Genomic DNA, 18,846 nt, shown 5'->3' on the forward strand with positions numbered 1-18,846 from the left:
TGCAGCCAATCCACCTACACAGGCCACAGCCTGACTGGCTCACATTCAGATCAGTTTAGAGAAACCAGTTAACACACAGCACATAAACATCTCTGAAGAAGTCGTGCTGTTGTTATTATAAGCAGATGAAAGCCATCCATTGGGGATCTTGCTGTGTTTCAAAGATCTTTAAGCAAAAACAGGGGCGAGCATGAAGTTCTGTTTCAATAGGAATTTTTAGCCGCTCCTATTACTTGAAGCCTACCTCAATAAAAACACCACGCTGCTGTCAGCGGTTTGTTATGGGTGGATATTTCCATTTTTCTTTTCAGCCTCCCTCCCTCTTGAAGAAAATCTCAAATTCACAAGTGGCATGGTTAAGGGATCCCCCCACCCCACACACACACACACACACACACACACACACACACACACACACACACACACACACACACACACACACACACACACACACACACACACACACACACACACACACACACACACACACACACACACACACACACACACAATATATAGGAGACTATGCCACCTAGTGTTGAACATAATCTCCTACCACAGCTGATATTGGCAATTAGTGGTGAATGTAAATGAGGAGAATCAGTTTTGAGGACGGGTATGGGTTTTAATCAAAGACCACAAGCAATAATTCCCTCCATGTGCAGTCAGTATAACTAGGTCGGTACACACTGCACTTCTGTTGGTTTGACAGAGGAAATGAAAACCCGCAAGCTCTCTCTCGCTCTCTCTCTCTCTCTCTCTCTCTCACGCGCACACACACACACACACACACACACACACACACACACACACACACACACACACACACACACACACACACACACACACACACACACCGTTTCCTGGATACTCCTAACAACACACTCATCGTCAAAAGAGAAGTCTGAATATGGGAGTTTCGTTTAAATTCACTGCAGAATTTCATTAAAAAAAAGATCAGAAAAACACATGTCAGTCAACAGCAACAGTGATTGTCTATTCTGAACCTCCCACTCTGTCTTGTTTTGTCTATTTAATTATTGTTGACAGTGATCACATCAAATCTCACTCAAGCGTCCATCTTGGCTTCACTTGGTGGAATAGATGTCCCAGTGTGGCCATGCTCTGATGGCGTCAGCTTCTCTTCTGCCTCGAATCCACTGTGGGAGTCGTCTTTGCTGCTGTCCAACTTCTCTCTTTTAACCAGGTCTTCCAGGTCTGGAATGAGAAAAAAACGATTGGATCAACCAACAACCAGTAAATGGATGACTAAATGAATGAATGAACTAATCAATCTACCAATCAATGTTTAAATTTCACTTGATCTGAAGAGCACCTTTAATGCAAATGCTGTCAACATGTTTGACTAAATGAAAAAAGGGCATTCTGCCATGAAAACATACATTTCAAGCTAATTTGTGACTCTAAAATTGGCCCTTGGTGTGTATGTGAATAGGTATCATTGGTGTTTAAAGATATGCTGTGACCTGTGATGACATTATCGAAGGGCACCATAAGTGATGCCTTTTGAAAAAAGAAACTCCATTATATTTCTGAATTATTACACATGCACTGAAATATTACAAGCTTTCTTTGTTTTGGTTGTTAATAATATTAGTTTATGAAATAGGGGCATACAAATTCAGCATAATAAAATATTAAAATATTCTAGAAAATCAGATATATTTCTTTTTAAAAATTTGGATCTTTCCAAAATTTCTATTTCAAACAGTACAAAAAAAGTAGTTAGAATTACTCACACTTGAGTATAGTCTTGGTGACATGGGTGTAGCCTTGGTGAGAGTCTTTGCTCAGGTCAATGTAGTAGTAGAACTTCAGTTCTCGTGGGTACTGAGAGTGGCGCAGGTTCTGTATCAAGGGAATCAGCCTGTTTGACATCGGTCCCTCTGAGATAGCCTGGTGCATCATGTATTCACACCAATCATCCTTGACAAAGGCTGGTGTGATGAGAAGAACCCGCAAGTGGCTGTTCTGCAAAGTCTGGCAGAACTCCGTGAAAATGGCCGCCCCAGGGCAGGTATCCCTCTGCCACAAAAAGCATCTGAGGCTGTATGGGGAACCCTCAAGGAAGGAGACCAAACGTGTAGCTTCCTCAATGTCACTCTGGGCAGGACTGTGGCACACAAGCACGTCATATTTTTGTTTCCATCTCACTTCAGAGTCGAGAACACACGTTGGGTGTTGTTCAAACGGTGGTGTCACAGTGGATCGCAGTGTTTGCTTACTGCCACCAGCGGTCCGTGGGTTTCTTGTTTCTTTAGTGTCTTTTTCATGTTGCGAAAATAAAGACACTTTTGTTTGAAAGAATTTTTGAAACCAGCCTGAAAGAAAATGACAAATTATGTTATAGATTTGGATGTAAATGAATCTTTGACTGGCCTGTGACAAAAAACAAACACAAAACAAAAAGAGACGTCAAGTTTGTGAGCAATCCATGACAAGCCAACAATAGAGTAAGGACAATCTTAACAAGTTACGCAGTATAATTAGATAATAGATCATCTGTACATCAGAAAAAACATTTTTTTAACCTTACCATTCATGTTAATGTCATCAACAACTCCTCTCCAAAATGTTTTCATGTTTAATTCCCCATCATAGTGACTGCGTATTGCCTGAACAAACATTACTAATGGAAGTAGCAACAACTTCTGCAGTAGAAAAATCAAAGTTAATGACATGCCATTTAAAAAGGGGAAGTAATTTTACCACTGAGACACATGTGCAGTTTATATGCAAATTGACGTTTTGTTTCACTGAGCAGATTCAAACTCCTTCTTTGTTCCACAACTACCACAAACTTGTGATCATAGACTAAATGCAAAATGTCTTGATTTTTTAAAAGTCGCATCATACTGTGTGCATGTTTTGCACTCTGTAGATTCTCTGTAGATTTTTATGGCTTAAATAATCGTTATGCAAATGGGCCAAAATTGTCCACCAAAAGGCACCAATACCGGCCTGACAAATCACCAAGTAATGTGGTTGTAGAGAATTTATGGGATTTAGGGTTTTTTGTGGGGTTTTTTGCATTTCACTGTATTTTGCACCATAATGTTTCATTAAAATTGACCTTATGTTGAGATTGTAATAATTTTCAATAGTAAGTAATTATTTAGATAACTAATTATTTAATGGTGTATTTATTTCATTTTGGCAGGTTTCATTTCATTAAAAGAAATTGCGCATGCGCAAAAAAATGTAAAACGGGAAGCGTGCGTCATTTCCGGTATCAGCGTCTGACGTGTCGAAAACTGTTGGTGGGATTTCTCTCGTGGGGGATTTAATATCACTCGAGGTGTCATTTGGTGAGGTTTGAACTGCGTTCACTCGCATTTTGTAGGTATATAAATCGCTTCCCTCGCTATCGATCTTCTTATTAACCTCTTGTTCTATCCCATCTGTGTTCTTTTTAACGTGATCCAGATCCGTGGAGGCAGGATGCTCGACTTCTTCACCATCTTCAGCAAAGGGGGAATCGTGTTGTGGTGTTTCCAGGGAGCCGGGGTCACTGAGTCTTTCACCGGGCCGGTCAACGCTCTGATCCGCTCGGTGATTCTCCAGGTGACACCCGCAGGAGGTTTTATTCATGTCGGGACTTGTTCAGCAGTGTATGGCTGCACAGGCTAAGGCTAATGCTAACGCTAACGTGAAGCGAATGGTCGTCTATTGCGTAACAACTGTCTACAAAACAAACCACTTATAACCTTACAATTTTACGCTCTGGTTGTTCGTGAGCGAAATGCTGATTTACAGCAATGGCTCTACAGTAACTTCCCACGTTGCCAGCGACTAGTTTTCTCACCCACATGTGTGAATAGCAATGACATGACATTGTTTTTGCTTCACAGGAGCGAAGTGGGAACAACTCTTTCAATCATGAGGCCCTGAGTCTGAAATACAAGCTCGACAATGAGTTTGAATTGATATTTGTGGTAAGTGTCTCATGAGTCGGATGCTGCTGCGTTTGTGTAATTATCCTATATAATGGTTCTGTTTGTGTGATCATGTTTTGCATCTCTAAATGTTCCTCCCCTGTCCAGGTGGGTTTTCAAAAGATCCTGACGCTCACATATGTGGACAAGTTTATAGATGACGTGCAGCTCCACTTCAGGGATCGCTACAAGAATGAGCTGGAGCAGAAGGGAGCTCTGAAGCTTCTCAACAACAGCTTCGAATTCCAAGACGACTTCGTGATGCTGCTTAGGTAAAAACAATGCCAGTCACAAGAATAATTCCACACTTGCTTTTCTCCACATCATCTCTTAAAAAGCTATGTTGATAATTGCTGGCTAACATTCATTCATTGATTTTCAGTGGCTAACTCTGGAAGACCCCACACACAATAACGCGTCATCTATTTAGTTACCCATCAAATCATGCCTTTTGACTGTTTGAGAAAACTGGGGAGAATTTTCTGTATTCAAACTTAAGTTTGAAATTGATGCATTGCTGTGAGGCAGCAGTACATCTGTATGGATTAATTTTATTATTTGTCATTTTATTTTATAGAAAGTGTAAATTGAGCAGCATATCAACAAATCACGTTCCATAAATCTGGAGGACCCGCACAATGTCTTGTACTGTTTAATACCACAAAGCTGATAAAATCTAACTTTGGGATTGATTAAAAGTTATGACTCCTCGCCCTGTTTACATTCTGCCATTACTTTGTTGTCCTTGTTGATATTAGAAGTTGTGCACATATCTCCACCATCAGGGGTCAAAGCTCCGACATAAACTCTTCCTGAAGTGATAGGATTTATTCAGATCTTCACACAGCTAAATGTACGGTAAAATGTGTTTTATTACAGATAAGTGTAATGCACAACCTTGCAACACTTTTGAACTGTCGCCTATTTATCTTGAATTTAATATCTTTGCATGTTCTATTGCAACAAATGGTCTAATTTCTTATTATCTCTAATTTGTTATTGCCAGAAAGGTTTGACCCATTTTTGTAGCTTTTGGGTTTTGTCATTATTGCAGCATTATTATTATGAGAATTTTATTCGATTTTATTTTTACCAAGTGGTTTTGTTGAGCTATAGAATATGTGTTTGTGTATTTTTGTGTGCTCCATGCTGATACGTATCAAATGTTTAACCCAAAGAGAGGCAGAGGAGAGCAGTAAAGCTCGAAGCCCCGCCCACATGCGGTCCTTCAAGGAGTCCGAGAAATCCCAAAAAACTGTGAAGTCGATGATTGAAACCAAGGGTGGGGACAAAGGCAAGGAACAGGGTGGCAAGAAGAATAAAAATACCAAAAAAGAGGGTAAGTGCAGTTTGTGGTCCCTTTGACATCTGTGAAATAGAGTAAGGTGGATTCCATCTGAAGTGACTGGCATTGCAATGTTTTCCAGCTCCTGCAGCTGAGCTGGGAAAAGGCGACCAAGCCAAGGCCTCGTCCTCTGGCCAGAAGGTAACGGTTGAAAATGGCAACCAGGGTTTGACTCCTGAAGAAATCATGCAAAAGAAGAGGGAGGAATTCTCCCGCAAGCGCATGAGGGCACCTGCTGAAAAACCCAGGTAAGCCAATGCATTTTGGCTAAAGAGGGATTTGAAGGTTGTAGCAGGGCAAACTACTGAACACATAGCTGAACTTAAAGTTTTCTGTTGTTTGGTTTTTTTTTCATTCTACCACAGCAAGTCCCCAAAGCCTCAAAAGCCGAAGGAGAAACTGATGCGTGTTTGGGACATGGGTGGATGCAGCACCAAGAACCTGGACTACAGCGACATCGGGAATGGAGAAGATTCTGTCAACAATGGCGAACAGAATCTGGATGCACACATTGACCCCGTATGTCATCCAGCTTCACTTCTGTCATGAAATATTTAAGGATGGAGAGAAGTTCACATTTAACATGTTGCAAGCGTTTAAATTGGGTGCAACATTCTTTCCAGGGATTGCAGCCAAGCTCAATGAAGGGAGATCTGCAGTCCGTGGACTACGAGTCCAGTGAGGAAGGAGATGTGGAGGAGGAGGAGGAGGAGGAGGAGGACGAGGGAGTGGTTGTCAGTGAAACAAGCAAAACAAGGTAACAAAGGGCTTCTTGGAGGGGGGAGGAAAAAAAAGCTCCCAATAGTACCGAAGATCAATCTGTTAAAGATTTTAAAGAGAAACTGTGTTTGTCAGCTCCAAAAGGGGCGGGGCTTTTGGAGGGATGTTTGGGATGCTAAAGGGCCTGGTGGGCTCCAAGAGTCTTTCCCGGGACGACATGGAGCCGGTGCTGGAGAAGATGAGGGATCACCTCATCGGTACGATAATATGACGATTGCCTTAATGCTGCAGAAGACGAGAGCGAGAGTTTGCCCTTTGCCATTCATTCTTCTGCCTTATGACCCAACAGCAAAGAATGTAGCAGCCGACATTGCCTCCCGGCTCTGTGACTCTGTAGCCAAAAAACTGGAGGGCAAAGTCATGGGCACATTCACCAGTGAGTATTTTCACATGTCGTGGAGTCGTTCTGTATGAAACAGTTTTCACCCTTTTAGTTTTATGCAAACGGCACAAAGATTGATTCACAAATGTCAAAAATGAAAAATCTAACGTAGATAAATGTCTTGTGTTTGTGTAGCTGTGGCCTCAACCGTAAAGCTGGCCCTTCAAGACTCGCTGGTGCAGATTCTGCAGCCCAAGCGGAGGGTGGACATCCTGAGGGATGTCATGGAGGCGCAGAGCCAGCGGAAGCCTTTCATCATTACGTTTTGTGGCGTCAACGGAGTTGGAAAATCCACCAACCTGGCAAAGGTTGGTTGACGTTGTTGCCGTCAATGGGACTTACCTCAAACCCACCGTGTGTCTGAAAATACTCGAAGTCCCGTTGGTCTGCTGATCATTAACCAGCATCCAGTGGTGGCCTGACCTGTACTGTGCTGACTCGGCATGGGTCTGTGGAAGCTCTGTGGACTAGTATAAAGTTAGAAAAATTAATGTCTCGACAACGGCTTCTATTCGCCATCATCATTGAATAATTAAATGGAACAATGGGGGAAAAAATGTATGCAAAAGATCTATAGAGTTCACTTTGAACGTTTCTTTTTTTCATTGTAACATTGGTTCCAGATAGGTTAATTCATGAAGGATACCAAACAACGTCTGGAGTTTTAAAGCTGCCTTCTCTCCGTTTTGTTCCAGATCTCCTTCTGGTTGATCGAGAACGGTTTTACCGTTTTGATTGCCGCCTGCGACACCTTTCGTGCCGGGGCCGTGGAGCAGCTCCGCACACATCAGCGCCGTCTGAACTCTCTGCACCCCCCGGAGCAGCACGGGGGCCGGCCGGTGGTCCAGCTCTATGAGAAGGGCTACGGCAAGGATGCAGCTGGAATTGCTATGGAGGCTATTGCCTATGGTAACTTATTATTATTATTATTATTACAGTTGTTAGCTTGTGTTTCCCTCCTGTTAAGACCGGCTGTATCTCAACACCTCACGTTTATGCTTTCTGTGTTCGGTCGCTCCAGCACGCAACCAGGCCTTTGACGTGGTGCTGGTGGACACTGCTGGGCGTATGCAGGACAACGCCCCCCTCATGACAGCCCTGGCCAAACTTATTGCAGTGAACATGCCTGACCTCGTGCTGTTTGTCGGTGAGGCCCTGGTGGGAAACGAAGCAGTTGACCAGCTGGTGAGTGGAGTCTTGTCTTTGCTTCCGTGAGCCAGCAGGGGTCAGTGTTGTCCCATCGAGCTGCTCGTTTAGTGGCTCATCATGTTTGCACAGATGTGTTTGTGTCACACGGTTATCGACCTCCATTACAGTATCAAGCAGGAAACGTAGTACTCAAGTCTTCATCTGCTTTCTCGTGAATGACACCACTTGATCGGTTTTGTTTCTTCAGGTGAAGTTCAATCAGGCTCTGGCAGATCACTCCATGTCTGACAAGCCTCGCCTCATTGATGGAATTGTTCTCACCAAGTTTGATACCATTGATGATAAGGTAGTTTTTTTAATAATTTTTTTCCCTAAACCCTCGAAATTATTCTTCCCTGACCTCTAAAACATTGTTTTTGAAGTCAAATGTGAACCGTCGTGCTCTTTCGTTTTGTCACAACCTGTTGAAGTATGATGTTTTTATTAAACTTAAGTCATAAAGCTACAGTTTATAACTTATCAGTTAAAATGACTCTAAACTTGTGTATTTATTTCAAATCCTTTTAATTAGTATGACACATATTTAGTCCTTTATAAACACATGAGCTGGCTAATCTCTCATAATTCTTTGTGGTAGGTTTATGAATAGTAATTTATTTATTGGACCTCTGACAGTTATGACAATTTTACAACCATCAGTTAAAGTCGTTCTTCCGTTTTCACAGGTCGGCGCTGCCATCTCCATGACGTACATCACAGGCCAACCCATCGTGTTCGTGGGCACGGGCCAGACCTACAACGACCTGCGCAGCCTCAACGCCCGCGCCGTGGTCAGCGCCCTGATGAAGGCTTAAGTGGCTACATGCTCCGCTGTCCATTCGTCGTCACCTCGACGCCAACCTTTGCTGCGCTGCCACAAGTTGTTCCAGCCTCTGTCTGTCGTCCTCCTGACTTTTACCCCTCTCTACTTTGCATTTCACGGATGAACTGGAGTCATGCACAGGATGGAGGGCACACTTAAAAAAACAAAACAAAACACCAGTTTCACAACTAAGTCCGATAAGCCTCCCTTCGATATATTTATAAACTTTTGGGCCAAACTAGGAAGTACCTCCGATGGGTTTGCATTCTAACAAACATCAAGTCGCATCCAAAAGACATTTTTAGTCGACGAAATGGACCTAACTGTCATTTTGATGGTTTACATAGTAAAGACTTCATAAAAATTCTCCACTTGGCATCTTGTCAGTTGGTTCCACCCCCCCACCTTCATGTAAATGAGGGCAGGTCGTGAAGGGCTCGCTGGATGTGACATTTCAGCAGCTGCCTGTGCCCGAGGACAGCTTAGTGACCATAGTGCCTCTCTTGTCTCCTCTGCTGGTGGACTCACTCACTAGATGGAAGGTTATCGAACTCAGAATAACCCCACGGTTCATATGGTGTCCCCCCCCCCATAGGAAACTGATCACAATTGACCATCTGTCACTTGTCAGGTTATTTGGTGTTTGTGTCATTGTTTTGAAATAAATCTGACTTCATGGACGCTGCTCTTTCATATAGCAGCTCACTACTTCTCCATGTACTGGTTTCAATTGTTTTCCATAGTTTCTCACCCCCCCCTAACCCACTTTACTCATTTTCATTATCAGATGGAGACTTTGAAGCTGATGAGATTTTAGTTCAGTGTCCATAAATCTTATGTGGTGGCTTGAAGTCATTGGCCCATTTATTTATTTTTCGATTTATTCATTATTTGTACGAGAAAATCTGTCTTAATTATCTCTAGCCCCCCCCCCCCCCCCCCCCCTTGAGCTAATTTATGAGAATGTAAACATTTCTAAATAAAGCTGCTATATGCTACAACCGTTTGGACCCTTTTGTGTTGCAGGGAAACGTGCAGGCTGTGTCCATATCACACGACGGCGTCGGAACCAATAAGATACCCAAAGCTTTATTTGGAAAATAGTATTTATAAATACTAGGTCAGAAAACATGCGCGTATTAAAAATACAAAAAGACTTACAAAGAACGTTTCTTATTTTCAGCACAGGAGTGACAGGAGATTGCTACCAACATAGCACTGCTATGAACACATCCTACATAACAATTAAAAATCGAGTGAAACAGTTTGTCATGTACAGTATTGAGCGGACCTGGCTATAAGTCGCACCTGCAAATTTCCCCCCCAAAAAAAGTGCATATATAGGCCACACTTGACTTTAAGCCGCAGGTGTCCAGGTTTTATATCTGTTGTTAAAGTATTTTAATTTGCCGATTGTGATTCTGAGCGTAGCAGGGCAGTCTTGCATAATGCACCTGAACGCATCACGGCCATTCTGGACAAGGGAAAGCGGCACGAGACTAGGTCACGAAGAGCAGAAACGCTCACTTTTAGGTCAAGTTTTGGAGAAGCAGAGGAGCTTAAACAGCATGCATCTAAATGCGGAAGTAGAATCTGGTGGCATGAAGAGCATTAATACAGAAAAATCCCTAAATTAGCCGTGTCATTCTATAAGCCGAAGGGTTAAAAACACTGGCTTATAGTCCGGAAATTACGGTGTGCCTCGGGATGACTCGTACCCACGTCTTTCCAACCGTCGGTCTGGATTCAAGTTTCATTTACTCCATAAACACCCGACTCTGCAGACCAAATTATGTAATGCTTGTTACAGCCTCCGCATCAAACGTTCTTCCAGAGCAGGTTGTTCAAGGTGCAGCAGCTTGTTTTGCTGCATTCTCACAGCCAATTTCTGTCAGTTTAATTAAGATAAACAAGCCATTAATCTGCATACAATGACACTGCTCGTCTGCACTCGCACCGAGGATTCCTAAACATTTACATTGTGTATGGCAAGAGCTGTGATATTAGGGGATTGTGAGGTTGATAACACAAACCTCTTTCCTTTAAAAAAAAGAAAAAAAAAAAAAGAAATTGGAATAAAACTTCCTAAATCCATTCAATAAAACCAAACTTCTTTGCTACCTGGAGTAGAGTGGTCTTTGTAGAAGTGAGGAGAATACTGAGTGACACTGATCCCAATTGTGTACCTGTCAGGAATGATAGTCTGGGGCAAAAAGAAAAGGAGGAAAAAAAAAAAAAAACAACTTAGGTGAACAGATGAAAAACACGGAGTATCAACTGCATCGTTGCCAGTGACAATAATAATACTGCACAGTCAGCTGTATCACTGTAAAGAAATACCAGCAGGTCCTTTGTCACTGACAATGAAGACCAGACTTGGATTTTGTGACTACCAGCATGCAGTAGGAAAACAAGGTTCTTCAACAAGGTTTTTAATGTCATTTTGAAAAAGTCTCCAGAAAGTGACTCGCAGTCAAGCCTAACCTTGAAGGAGGCTTTTCTGTGTGTTGCAGCCATTCTGCTGCTGCTCCTCCCCGTGTTGTGAGGGAGACTCTGTGGATGGAGATGGAACAACATTACTAAATGTGAACAGCTTATTTTCGGACCTCCTTTCATGAAGGTGTACTGCGAGAAAATCCCACATCTCTCTCTCAGCATTGCTTTTGATTGGCCCTCACCGTCCTTACCCAAGCCATTGGTAGACGCGTCCCGGTTGCAGATCTCGTTGGCCAGCCTCTCGAAGTACTCGGGCAGGTCGGCATACTCATCTCCATAGGAGATGACCTTGATGCCCTTGTCCAGCATGTTGTCGCGCAGCTTCTTGAACTCGCCCACGTCCTCCCGCCGCACAAGCATGAAATGTTCCAGGTCCGACTTGTGTTTGACTGCCTCCAAGAACAACGCCTGGAAGGTGGTGTCGTCCACCGTGCGCCCGCACCCGAGGAACACAAACGATTTGGTCTCGTACAGCTTCTGGATCTCACGCTGCGGGAACACGCACAACAACAATTCAGTCCAAGGAATGAACTTTTTTTTTTTTAAGAAGCACTAGGATATACTTTTTACATAATGTATATTGATTTAAATTTTAAAAAAAGCCACCCAATCTGTCTTGATTAAAACGGTTCGTACTCACCATAACTTCTGTGTTCCTTAATACATTCTGATAACCAGCAGGGTGCAGCACGATGCCGCTGGGGTTGGTGTACACGCCATGGATGTGGAGAACACTTAACCTCCGTTTCTCCTGAGCCCACTCCAACACCTACGCAAACACATGAGCGTACACACACTTAACAGTCCGGTGAACAAAATCCTGTTTTGGCTGGAAGCGTATTAGCCCTGATGGAGATGAGGCATAAATACCAGGACTGAGGGGCAAACCAAAGGATGAGGAAAAACGGATCAATTCTTTGCGATTTGTTTGTTCCCTTTAACGGGTCATTAACCGTCAGTTAACTGGAACATACATTATATGCTACTGTATGTAAATGAGGCTTTGCTGAAAACATGATCAGCGAAGAAATAAATTACCTGTACCAGGAACATACACACACTTCCCCTTCAGTGTCCTTAAGCAAATATTGTTTCATCAATAAAATTCGACACCAGTTTAACGATGACACGAACTTTAACTTTCCTCCGCCTGTCAGACAAAGGGCGGTTTCAGATCAAAGCATTTTCTGCATTTCTAACCGACGGGTAAATTCACTGAACGATCGTGCAATGGGCTTAAACGGCAAGCGTCATTACAAGGTGATTTACCTATTTTTTTTAAAGAAATCGGACAGTAATACTTGAGTTATCAGTGTGTAGATAAAACCAAACTTTGTCAGGATTTCAAAGCTATACTTTGAGCCCTTCTAAACATGCAGTGCTAAATGTATCGAGTGCTTTGCTGACCTTTACACTTGGCATTAGCAAAATGCTGACAGTATGCATTGTGTGAGGACGGCTCGATTAACGCCAGAGCAAAATCCAAACATTGTTCTACCTTTTTCTCGTCCGTCAGGTCCAGAGACTCCAGTTTGGTGGCCTGGTGGGCTGCGTAGATCTCTAGTAGGTTGTCAAAATTTGTAGTGAGGACGAGTGCGCCGCTCTCCATCAGCTGCAGCACGGACCGCAGGAGATGCTTTCCGGCGTGCTCCATCTTGCACTCCAAATCGTCAAACACTTCGTACAGGCAATCTTTGAAGAATGTGGATCTCACATTGCCCGTTCTCTGTAAAGAAACAACAACATCCAGCAATGACTGATAGGAATTGATCGGCGCAATTTTCGATGCAGGTCTGCAAAGTCTGGTTGAATCTAGTTTTGGGGATACTACATCAATTAATATGCTGATCGAGCTACCCAATACTGGCATGATAGTAACACTTCCTATCTTATGGAACACTCGCAATTAAAAACTTTAAATAAGTATTCCATATTGAATTAAATTGAAATACCGGCAACTTGATCAAATTGTAGCTCCGATGTGCAAACTCACAACACAGGATTGACTCAAGAGTGCATGTGATGTGTGAGCATCAAGTTCCTTAAAATAATCGTGTGCATTAATCCAGGTTGAGCAACAGCAGAGTGTTAAACGTTTCTTCACTCAGAGCAGAAGACATGACAAAAGGATTTTCCCTTCAGAAGAAGCCACAGAAGTATTTGCAGAGTTTGTGTTTTTACCAAGTCACCACTGAATTGGTTTAAACATGCCACATTTTCTATGAGCAACGCTTTCCTTAGAACGGTCCTTCATAGGATTTTAAACTCATCTTGCAGCTTGGGTGGTTGGAGCAGAAACATCTGTTTTCTGATTCAAATGCTCCTTTAAGTAATCCTCTCTGATTCGGTATCTTGCTCTTCAAGTCTTCTTCAACCTCCGTCAGATGAGAGATTGATGGCTGTGGTCATTCAGGCTAACAGCACATCCTTACATTCATGGGGCTATTGTTTAAAAAAAAAAAAAAAAATACAGTGGTAGGAGGAGTCAGGCTGCTAAGAATAGCTAAGTGTAGAGCAGAGTTGCAGTGACCAAGGTGATCCAAGCACAAAGGCAACGTTGCACCAACTTCTCCAGATTACAGCTCTAATGGGCTCAACAGCATGAGTCCTTTCCACAGGAAGAAGCTCATTATCCACATCAAGTGTCTCCAGCAGCCAACCTGATCTCTGTGTCCTTGGACCATCTCTGAACTTATGTAACAAGTCGTCAACACACTGGTCAGCAATGCCATAGACCTGTACGGCATTCTCAATTCTTGATGAGTGATACTGCCAAGCAGACGATCAACTCGCCAATTCAACCTCGGCTTGACTGGTGCGCGTTCATTTAAAAAGGGACATTTTTACAGCGTCTGATCAGTCGCAAACCCCGCAGAGCAGCTTATTACACAACAGAGGAGCAAAACAATGATTTTTCAAAATTCTGAAGAATTCAACTGCATCATCCAGGGCAAAAGCAACACTGTTGCCATATCAAAAGCCATAATCTGTTAATGCGTACCTTTGTGAGTTTGTACAATATTAATTCATTGGGCAGTATAAACCGACTGCACTCCGATCACTCCATTTCCACTGCAAAGACGTTGAGGACAGAGCTTCCTCTGTGCTTTTCCTTTCGTTTATATTTTACAGCGAGTTCTTTTGAGCCTCAGTTTCTCCCACGTGAGTTTTGGAATACTAGTGTAATTTCTCACCGTAATGGTGAGGATTCATGTTTCTGCAGTTGTGCCATGTGTGACCATTATTATTACCTTTGCCAACGGAAGTTGGTGGCAAAGGTTATATTTCTGGCCAAGTGTATTTATTTATTTACAAGTTTGTATTTTACCTAAAAACTGTTTCTCTCCTCAGCACTCCTCTCATGATCCACGCATTTCCCAAGAGATCCGATTGGTCACTAGTTGATCTCCTATCCAGCAAGTGAGCCATTCAGCGTATGTTACCATGGTGATTTACCCCGGTAACAAGTGAACAAGAGTCGTAGGATGTAAAACCCAGAGCTAATGTCTGAAGTTACCTCGATAAGAGAAAATCCAGTTTCACAGTGCAGGCCTTTAAATGTCTATACAAAATGAATAGATACTTTCCCCCTAATATGTCAGAATCTTTCCACGGATAAAATGCAATAGACTTAGGAAAAATCCTTCTGTGTTAAACCTATTTCAGCAACATACATGTGGAGTCCTCATTTGCATACTGTGGCAGATTGAGGATTAATACAACTCAGATTATGATCTTAATGAACATAAACACACGATTGACTGTTTCACTGATTAATCTTTTGAAAGAAACCATTTACATTTCCCATCTGAATTGTAATCAGCCTCGGACTTGTTGTCGCCAAGCTTAAAGGTGTGATGGGATTTAAGGTAAAAGCAGTCGCATTGAGTTTTAACTTCAGATTACCCTCATTACTTCCAGAGTACTTCATCGCAGACCAAAGGAACTCAGCTGATACACAAATCCATAAAAGTGGGTTAACCTCTCTCTCCCCATGGTAACGTGAATAAAAGTGGAGAGGAGGCAGAATTCTCACAGTCCTGAACAATTGGACATGCCAGGAGTTCTGGGACGATTTCCTGGAACAAGTGGGGGTTAAACTTCACACTGCATCTCACCCAATGCCTCCGGCGAACCTTATTATTCACAACTTCGGAAGAATTTCCTTTTCTACTGTGAGAAGATGATAAAACCTCTCACCACAACTCTACTGCTTCAATGTGAGAAAATATCTACACATGTACATTATGAATGGCGTTTTATGATGCAGACATATGCTCTACTTTAACTTACTGTACACTTGGGGGTCGCTCTAAATCTGTCTGAGTGGAAAATCCGAGCCAGAGGTGAAAGGGGAGAGTGAATGGTTCACATTATATTGTACGCTTGTTTTTTTGTTGTTGTATTTTTGTTCTCCTCGGCATGCTGGACCCCGCTGTGTCTGTAGCCAACGGGAGCGGGCTGATGTCTGCGCGACTGTGGATTGAAATAAACACGACGGATAAAGCCATAAAAGCGCTGTTTGTTCCCTTTGTTGCAACAGGCTGAGGGCTGAAACAAAGCGTGTTTTATCAATGTCAAAGGTGCGATGAGACATGACTAACACAGGAGGCAAACGGTATTAAGACTCCCATCTGCCAGCCCTGGTCCAGACCAGACTGGTTCACTACTGATGGAACTGAGTCATATGTAAATAGGAGCATTTTCATTCGTTTATATATGTAACGATCTAATCTATTTGATATGCAGTGTGTTATAAAAGGGACTTTTATATCTTACTTAATCACGGATTTGGATTTTCTATCTTTAAAAAGAAAAAGAAAAAAGAAAAAGAAAAAAAAACCCTGCCGTTTCTCACTGAACCGGATGGTGATGTCCTTTTCTGGAAATGTGTTTCATCATATCATCAGATGATACCGACATGATTTTATCCTATGATTTGGCTAATTGACTAAAAAAGTGCTTCTGTTTATCCAACTTAGAATAGAGCACCAACTACTATTACATTACCGAAATTTGGCTAAACACAACTACATTTTAGAAAGGACTGTTCTCAAAAGCTCAAAAAGTGTAAGTGACGTGAAACATAATTTAAATACATTGTCAATTGCAAGCAGATTTGACTATTAAACGATCACAGTCACACTAAACAACAGTATGATCATTTGTCTTGTGGATGAATTTAAATATAAAATAGGGATTTTCTTTGATAAATGGATGAAGACAAGCACGCACATCAAATATTTAATGTTAATTCAAATTGTGGGTGTGCACTGTAGAAAATAGTGAACGAGATTAAATTGTGTAAACAGTATTTTTTTTTTTTTATTACATACTATATTAAAAAGTACAAAAATGTCTGAAAGTCAAAAGTACAAGAAGTCAAAATACTATTCAAGTACAATAATGTCAATATTTGTTTTTTTCTTTACTGCTCCTGTGAGGTTTTGCCTTAATAGAATATGGCTCATTTGGTTTGTATATGTGCTCATACGTTGTGTTTTCTTCTTTGAACCTGGGCGGCATCAACATAAACAAGAACCAGTCATCCCCAAAAGCAGAAAACAACAATAAAAAGTGACGGAAAAATAGCATTTCTGATTGAATGATAATAGAAAGCTTTTGTAGCGACAGGTTTTAGGCTGAAGAAACGACTATAATAACCTAAATAAAAGCAACAGTAAATTTGTACTACATCACTTCAACAGTTTATGGAAGTTTTGACCAATAAAAACTTTTTTTTTAATTTGTGGCTTAAACTAAAACAGCAGAGGCCAGAATACTCTGTGATCCAAACGATTTTTTATTTTTTTTAATTAAACAATGAAAGGCTAATAAAAGCATAAAGACTTTTAGAAAGATAAAACCTTCCTCTGTGCAGGTTTGCATATTGTGTATAGTGCTATTGATAAAGGAGTGACACAAGGTAATAAAAAAAGGAACTATTTTGTTTCCCATTACCTGCCTTCATCCTTGTGTTTTCACGAAGCAATACATTGACTAGAACATGTTGGCATTGATGTGTTCCTCAAAACAGGGCATCTAACAAAAGCCTTATTAGCAACAGGTCTTTCAATCAGATAAGGTCAAAACGGGTCACGCCAATCTATAGAGGTTTAAACTAAACGGCATCAGCTGAGGTCAGGACTGTCCAACATGTGTGAATGGGTGACGGACAACACAGCAGCAAAGGGCAAAACAAGCTCAGACAGTCTTACCGGAGAAAGTTTCTGAATGAGGTCATGGGCCACGTGCACCAAATTCTTATCTTCTCTCATGTGTTTCTGAAAACGCCGACTCTCCTCCTCCTCGAGAAGATCGAAGTCATTCGCTGCATCCAGCAAAGCCTGGATGAGACCTTTCCAGGAGCGGAGAGCCGGGACCTGAGGGGCCACGGCAGAGCTGACCCCTGTGCCGATCACCAGGACCAGCTCAGGCGCTCGCTTGGTCTTCAGGCTGGGCAGCAGTTTCCTTTGGGGCAGACAGAGATGGGAGTGATGATGGTTCCAAAAATGACGATGCTTCCCAGATCCTCCCGACGGCATGAAGGCGAAGCAAAGTGTTTTCAAGGGCACGGGCACGCGGTGTAGAACTAATGCATACCTTTATGAAAGGAAAGGCAAGAACGAGCAACTCAAGAATTTGAAAGCCAGTCCCGATGACAGGACTAGTGAATGATGTGCAGCCCTGAAAGCACATGAGGCAACACTCAAAACTTACCTGGGCTTCTTGGCATTGGAGTCTGCATCCTGAGAATCAGCTGCAGGTCTCTTCTCAGTTTTCACTGACACAACAGAAGCCATCCAGCTCCTGGAAGAGAAACATGATCAGACAAATATAATCCAAGACCTCGCAAGTTAAATAACGATTACTTCAGTAAACAACCTCATACTTGATAGTCCCGAGAAATCCATCTCTCGGTGGACAAGTCAGTACTGAAACATATTAATTACTCTTAAAATGTATGTGATAGGCAGATTTGACTCACATCTTGGCATCACAACAGCAGGCTAACAGGAACTAAGTTTATAAATGCTCCTGGCAACACACCTCTCTGATGACACACGCTAAGATCATTACACAATTACAAGCTACACTTGTCCAGGAAACCTGACACCAAGTTACAGCACCATGTGCCTGATAGCCATTAACGTCTCTAATAATGTAAAGTGATCGATGCTATAACAGTCTAGCATTGAGGGACACGTGTGTGGTGAGCGTCTCAGACCCAAGCGTCCTCAGTGATACCCGCTGTGGCATTGGGCACAATGGGCCGAATAGTCAAGCTTCACAGCAGCTTAGGGTCAAACACAGCTTTTAATCCAGGTCCTTACCTTAATGGAAATGAGGTAAAAGTCCAATGTTTACTTCTGTTCACGTCGCACTCCTGTAAAGTTCAAGTCGAGCGCGTATTATTAACCCGAGCTTCGTTAAACTGCGTTAAACCCGCTTTAAGCTTTTCTGATGCTGACCTGGAAATAAAGTTAACGTCAGCGTCTGGAGAGTTTACCTGGAAAGCTTACCAAAACCGAGCGAGACGAACACAGCGAGCGTTTCGAGAGTTTTTGTTGTTGTTTTAAGCTAAGTCGCCCGGGTGGTGTTAGACGGCAGAAAGCGCCGCTGGTTTCCTCGTCATGCTGCACACGGAGCGACTAAAAACGATGGTTATTCACAGTGACGACGCGAGGAGCAGCAGTTCCTCCTGGATACGGTTAAAGAGTATAAAAGGCTGCGCCGTGGTCTCCCGTCGCTTCCCCGCACATCGCCCGTCTGAAGTCGCTAAAGACGCCGCCTGACGCCGGCTCTTCGGATGCGTTCACGTGCTGTGGGACAAACCCACACTCCGACGCTTCGACTTGCGGCATGGGCGAACGGA

At 42.5% G+C, this 18,846-nt stretch overlaps 2 protein-coding genes across 2 annotated transcripts; one reads left to right on the forward strand and one right to left on the reverse strand.

Annotated features, from left to right (window-relative positions):
* The first annotated feature begins 3,262 nt into the window (after positions 1 to 3,262).
* srpra (SRP receptor subunit alpha) lies at positions 3,263 to 9,397 on the forward strand. The gene is made up of 15 exons (XM_080506892.1): positions 3,263 to 3,329; positions 3,448 to 3,585; positions 3,873 to 3,956; positions 4,065 to 4,228; positions 5,135 to 5,295; positions 5,384 to 5,549; positions 5,667 to 5,820; positions 5,925 to 6,058; positions 6,157 to 6,278; positions 6,371 to 6,457; positions 6,599 to 6,771; positions 7,159 to 7,372; positions 7,485 to 7,648; positions 7,860 to 7,958; positions 8,338 to 9,397. Exons 2-15 carry the CDS (start codon positions 3,463 to 3,465, stop codon positions 8,464 to 8,466), a joined length of 1,974 nt encoding a protein of 657 aa, XP_080363018.1. The 5' UTR covers positions 3,263 to 3,329; positions 3,448 to 3,462; the 3' UTR covers positions 8,467 to 9,397.
* Positions 9,398 to 9,575: 178 nt separating this feature from the next.
* Positions 9,576 to 18,714, reverse strand: fam118b (family with sequence similarity 118 member B). Its single transcript, XM_080509788.1, has 9 exons — positions 18,494 to 18,714; positions 18,305 to 18,357; positions 17,691 to 17,780; positions 17,189 to 17,441; positions 12,469 to 12,696; positions 11,611 to 11,739; positions 11,162 to 11,459; positions 10,959 to 11,027; positions 9,576 to 10,677 (listed from the first exon to the last, which is right to left on the reverse strand). The coding sequence occupies exons 3-9, from the start codon at positions 17,771 to 17,773 to the stop codon at positions 10,664 to 10,666; spliced, it is 1,074 nt and encodes a 357-aa protein (XP_080365914.1). The 5' UTR covers positions 17,774 to 17,780; positions 18,305 to 18,357; positions 18,494 to 18,714; the 3' UTR covers positions 9,576 to 10,663.
* Between the last annotated feature and the right edge of the window lie 132 nt (positions 18,715 to 18,846).

The sequence above is a fragment of the Blennius ocellaris genome (genome assembly GCF_963422515.1).
Source record: "Blennius ocellaris genome assembly, chromosome: 2".
NCBI classification, from domain to species: Eukaryota; Metazoa; Chordata; class Actinopteri; order Blenniiformes; family Blenniidae; genus Blennius; species Blennius ocellaris.

What these genes read in the sequence shown, in the direction of transcription:
- fam118b (XM_080509788.1), bottom strand. Translation starts at nt 17,773, where the DNA reads ATGGCTTCTGTTGTGTCAGTGAAAACTGAGAAGAGACCTGCAGCTGAT. An exon ending in TCCAATGCCAAGAAGCCCAG is followed by an intron (nt 17,442 to 17,690) that starts GTAAGTTTTGAG and finishes TCTGCCCCAAAG; the next exon opens with GAAACTGCTGCCCAGCCTGA. An exon ending in TAAGGAACACAGAAGTTATG is followed by an intron (nt 11,460 to 11,610) that starts GTGAGTACGAAC and finishes GTGTTCCCGCAG; the next exon opens with CGTGAGATCCAGAAGCTGTA.
- srpra (XM_080506892.1), top strand. Translation starts at nt 3,463, where the DNA reads ATGCTCGACTTCTTCACCATCTTCAGCAAAGGGGGAATCGTGTTGTGG. An exon ending in TCCGCTCGGTGATTCTCCAG is followed by an intron (nt 3,586 to 3,872) that starts GTGACACCCGCA and finishes TTTGCTTCACAG; the next exon opens with GAGCGAAGTGGGAACAACTC. An exon ending in TGGATGCACACATTGACCCC is followed by an intron (nt 5,821 to 5,924) that starts GTATGTCATCCA and finishes CATTCTTTCCAG; the next exon opens with GGATTGCAGCCAAGCTCAAT.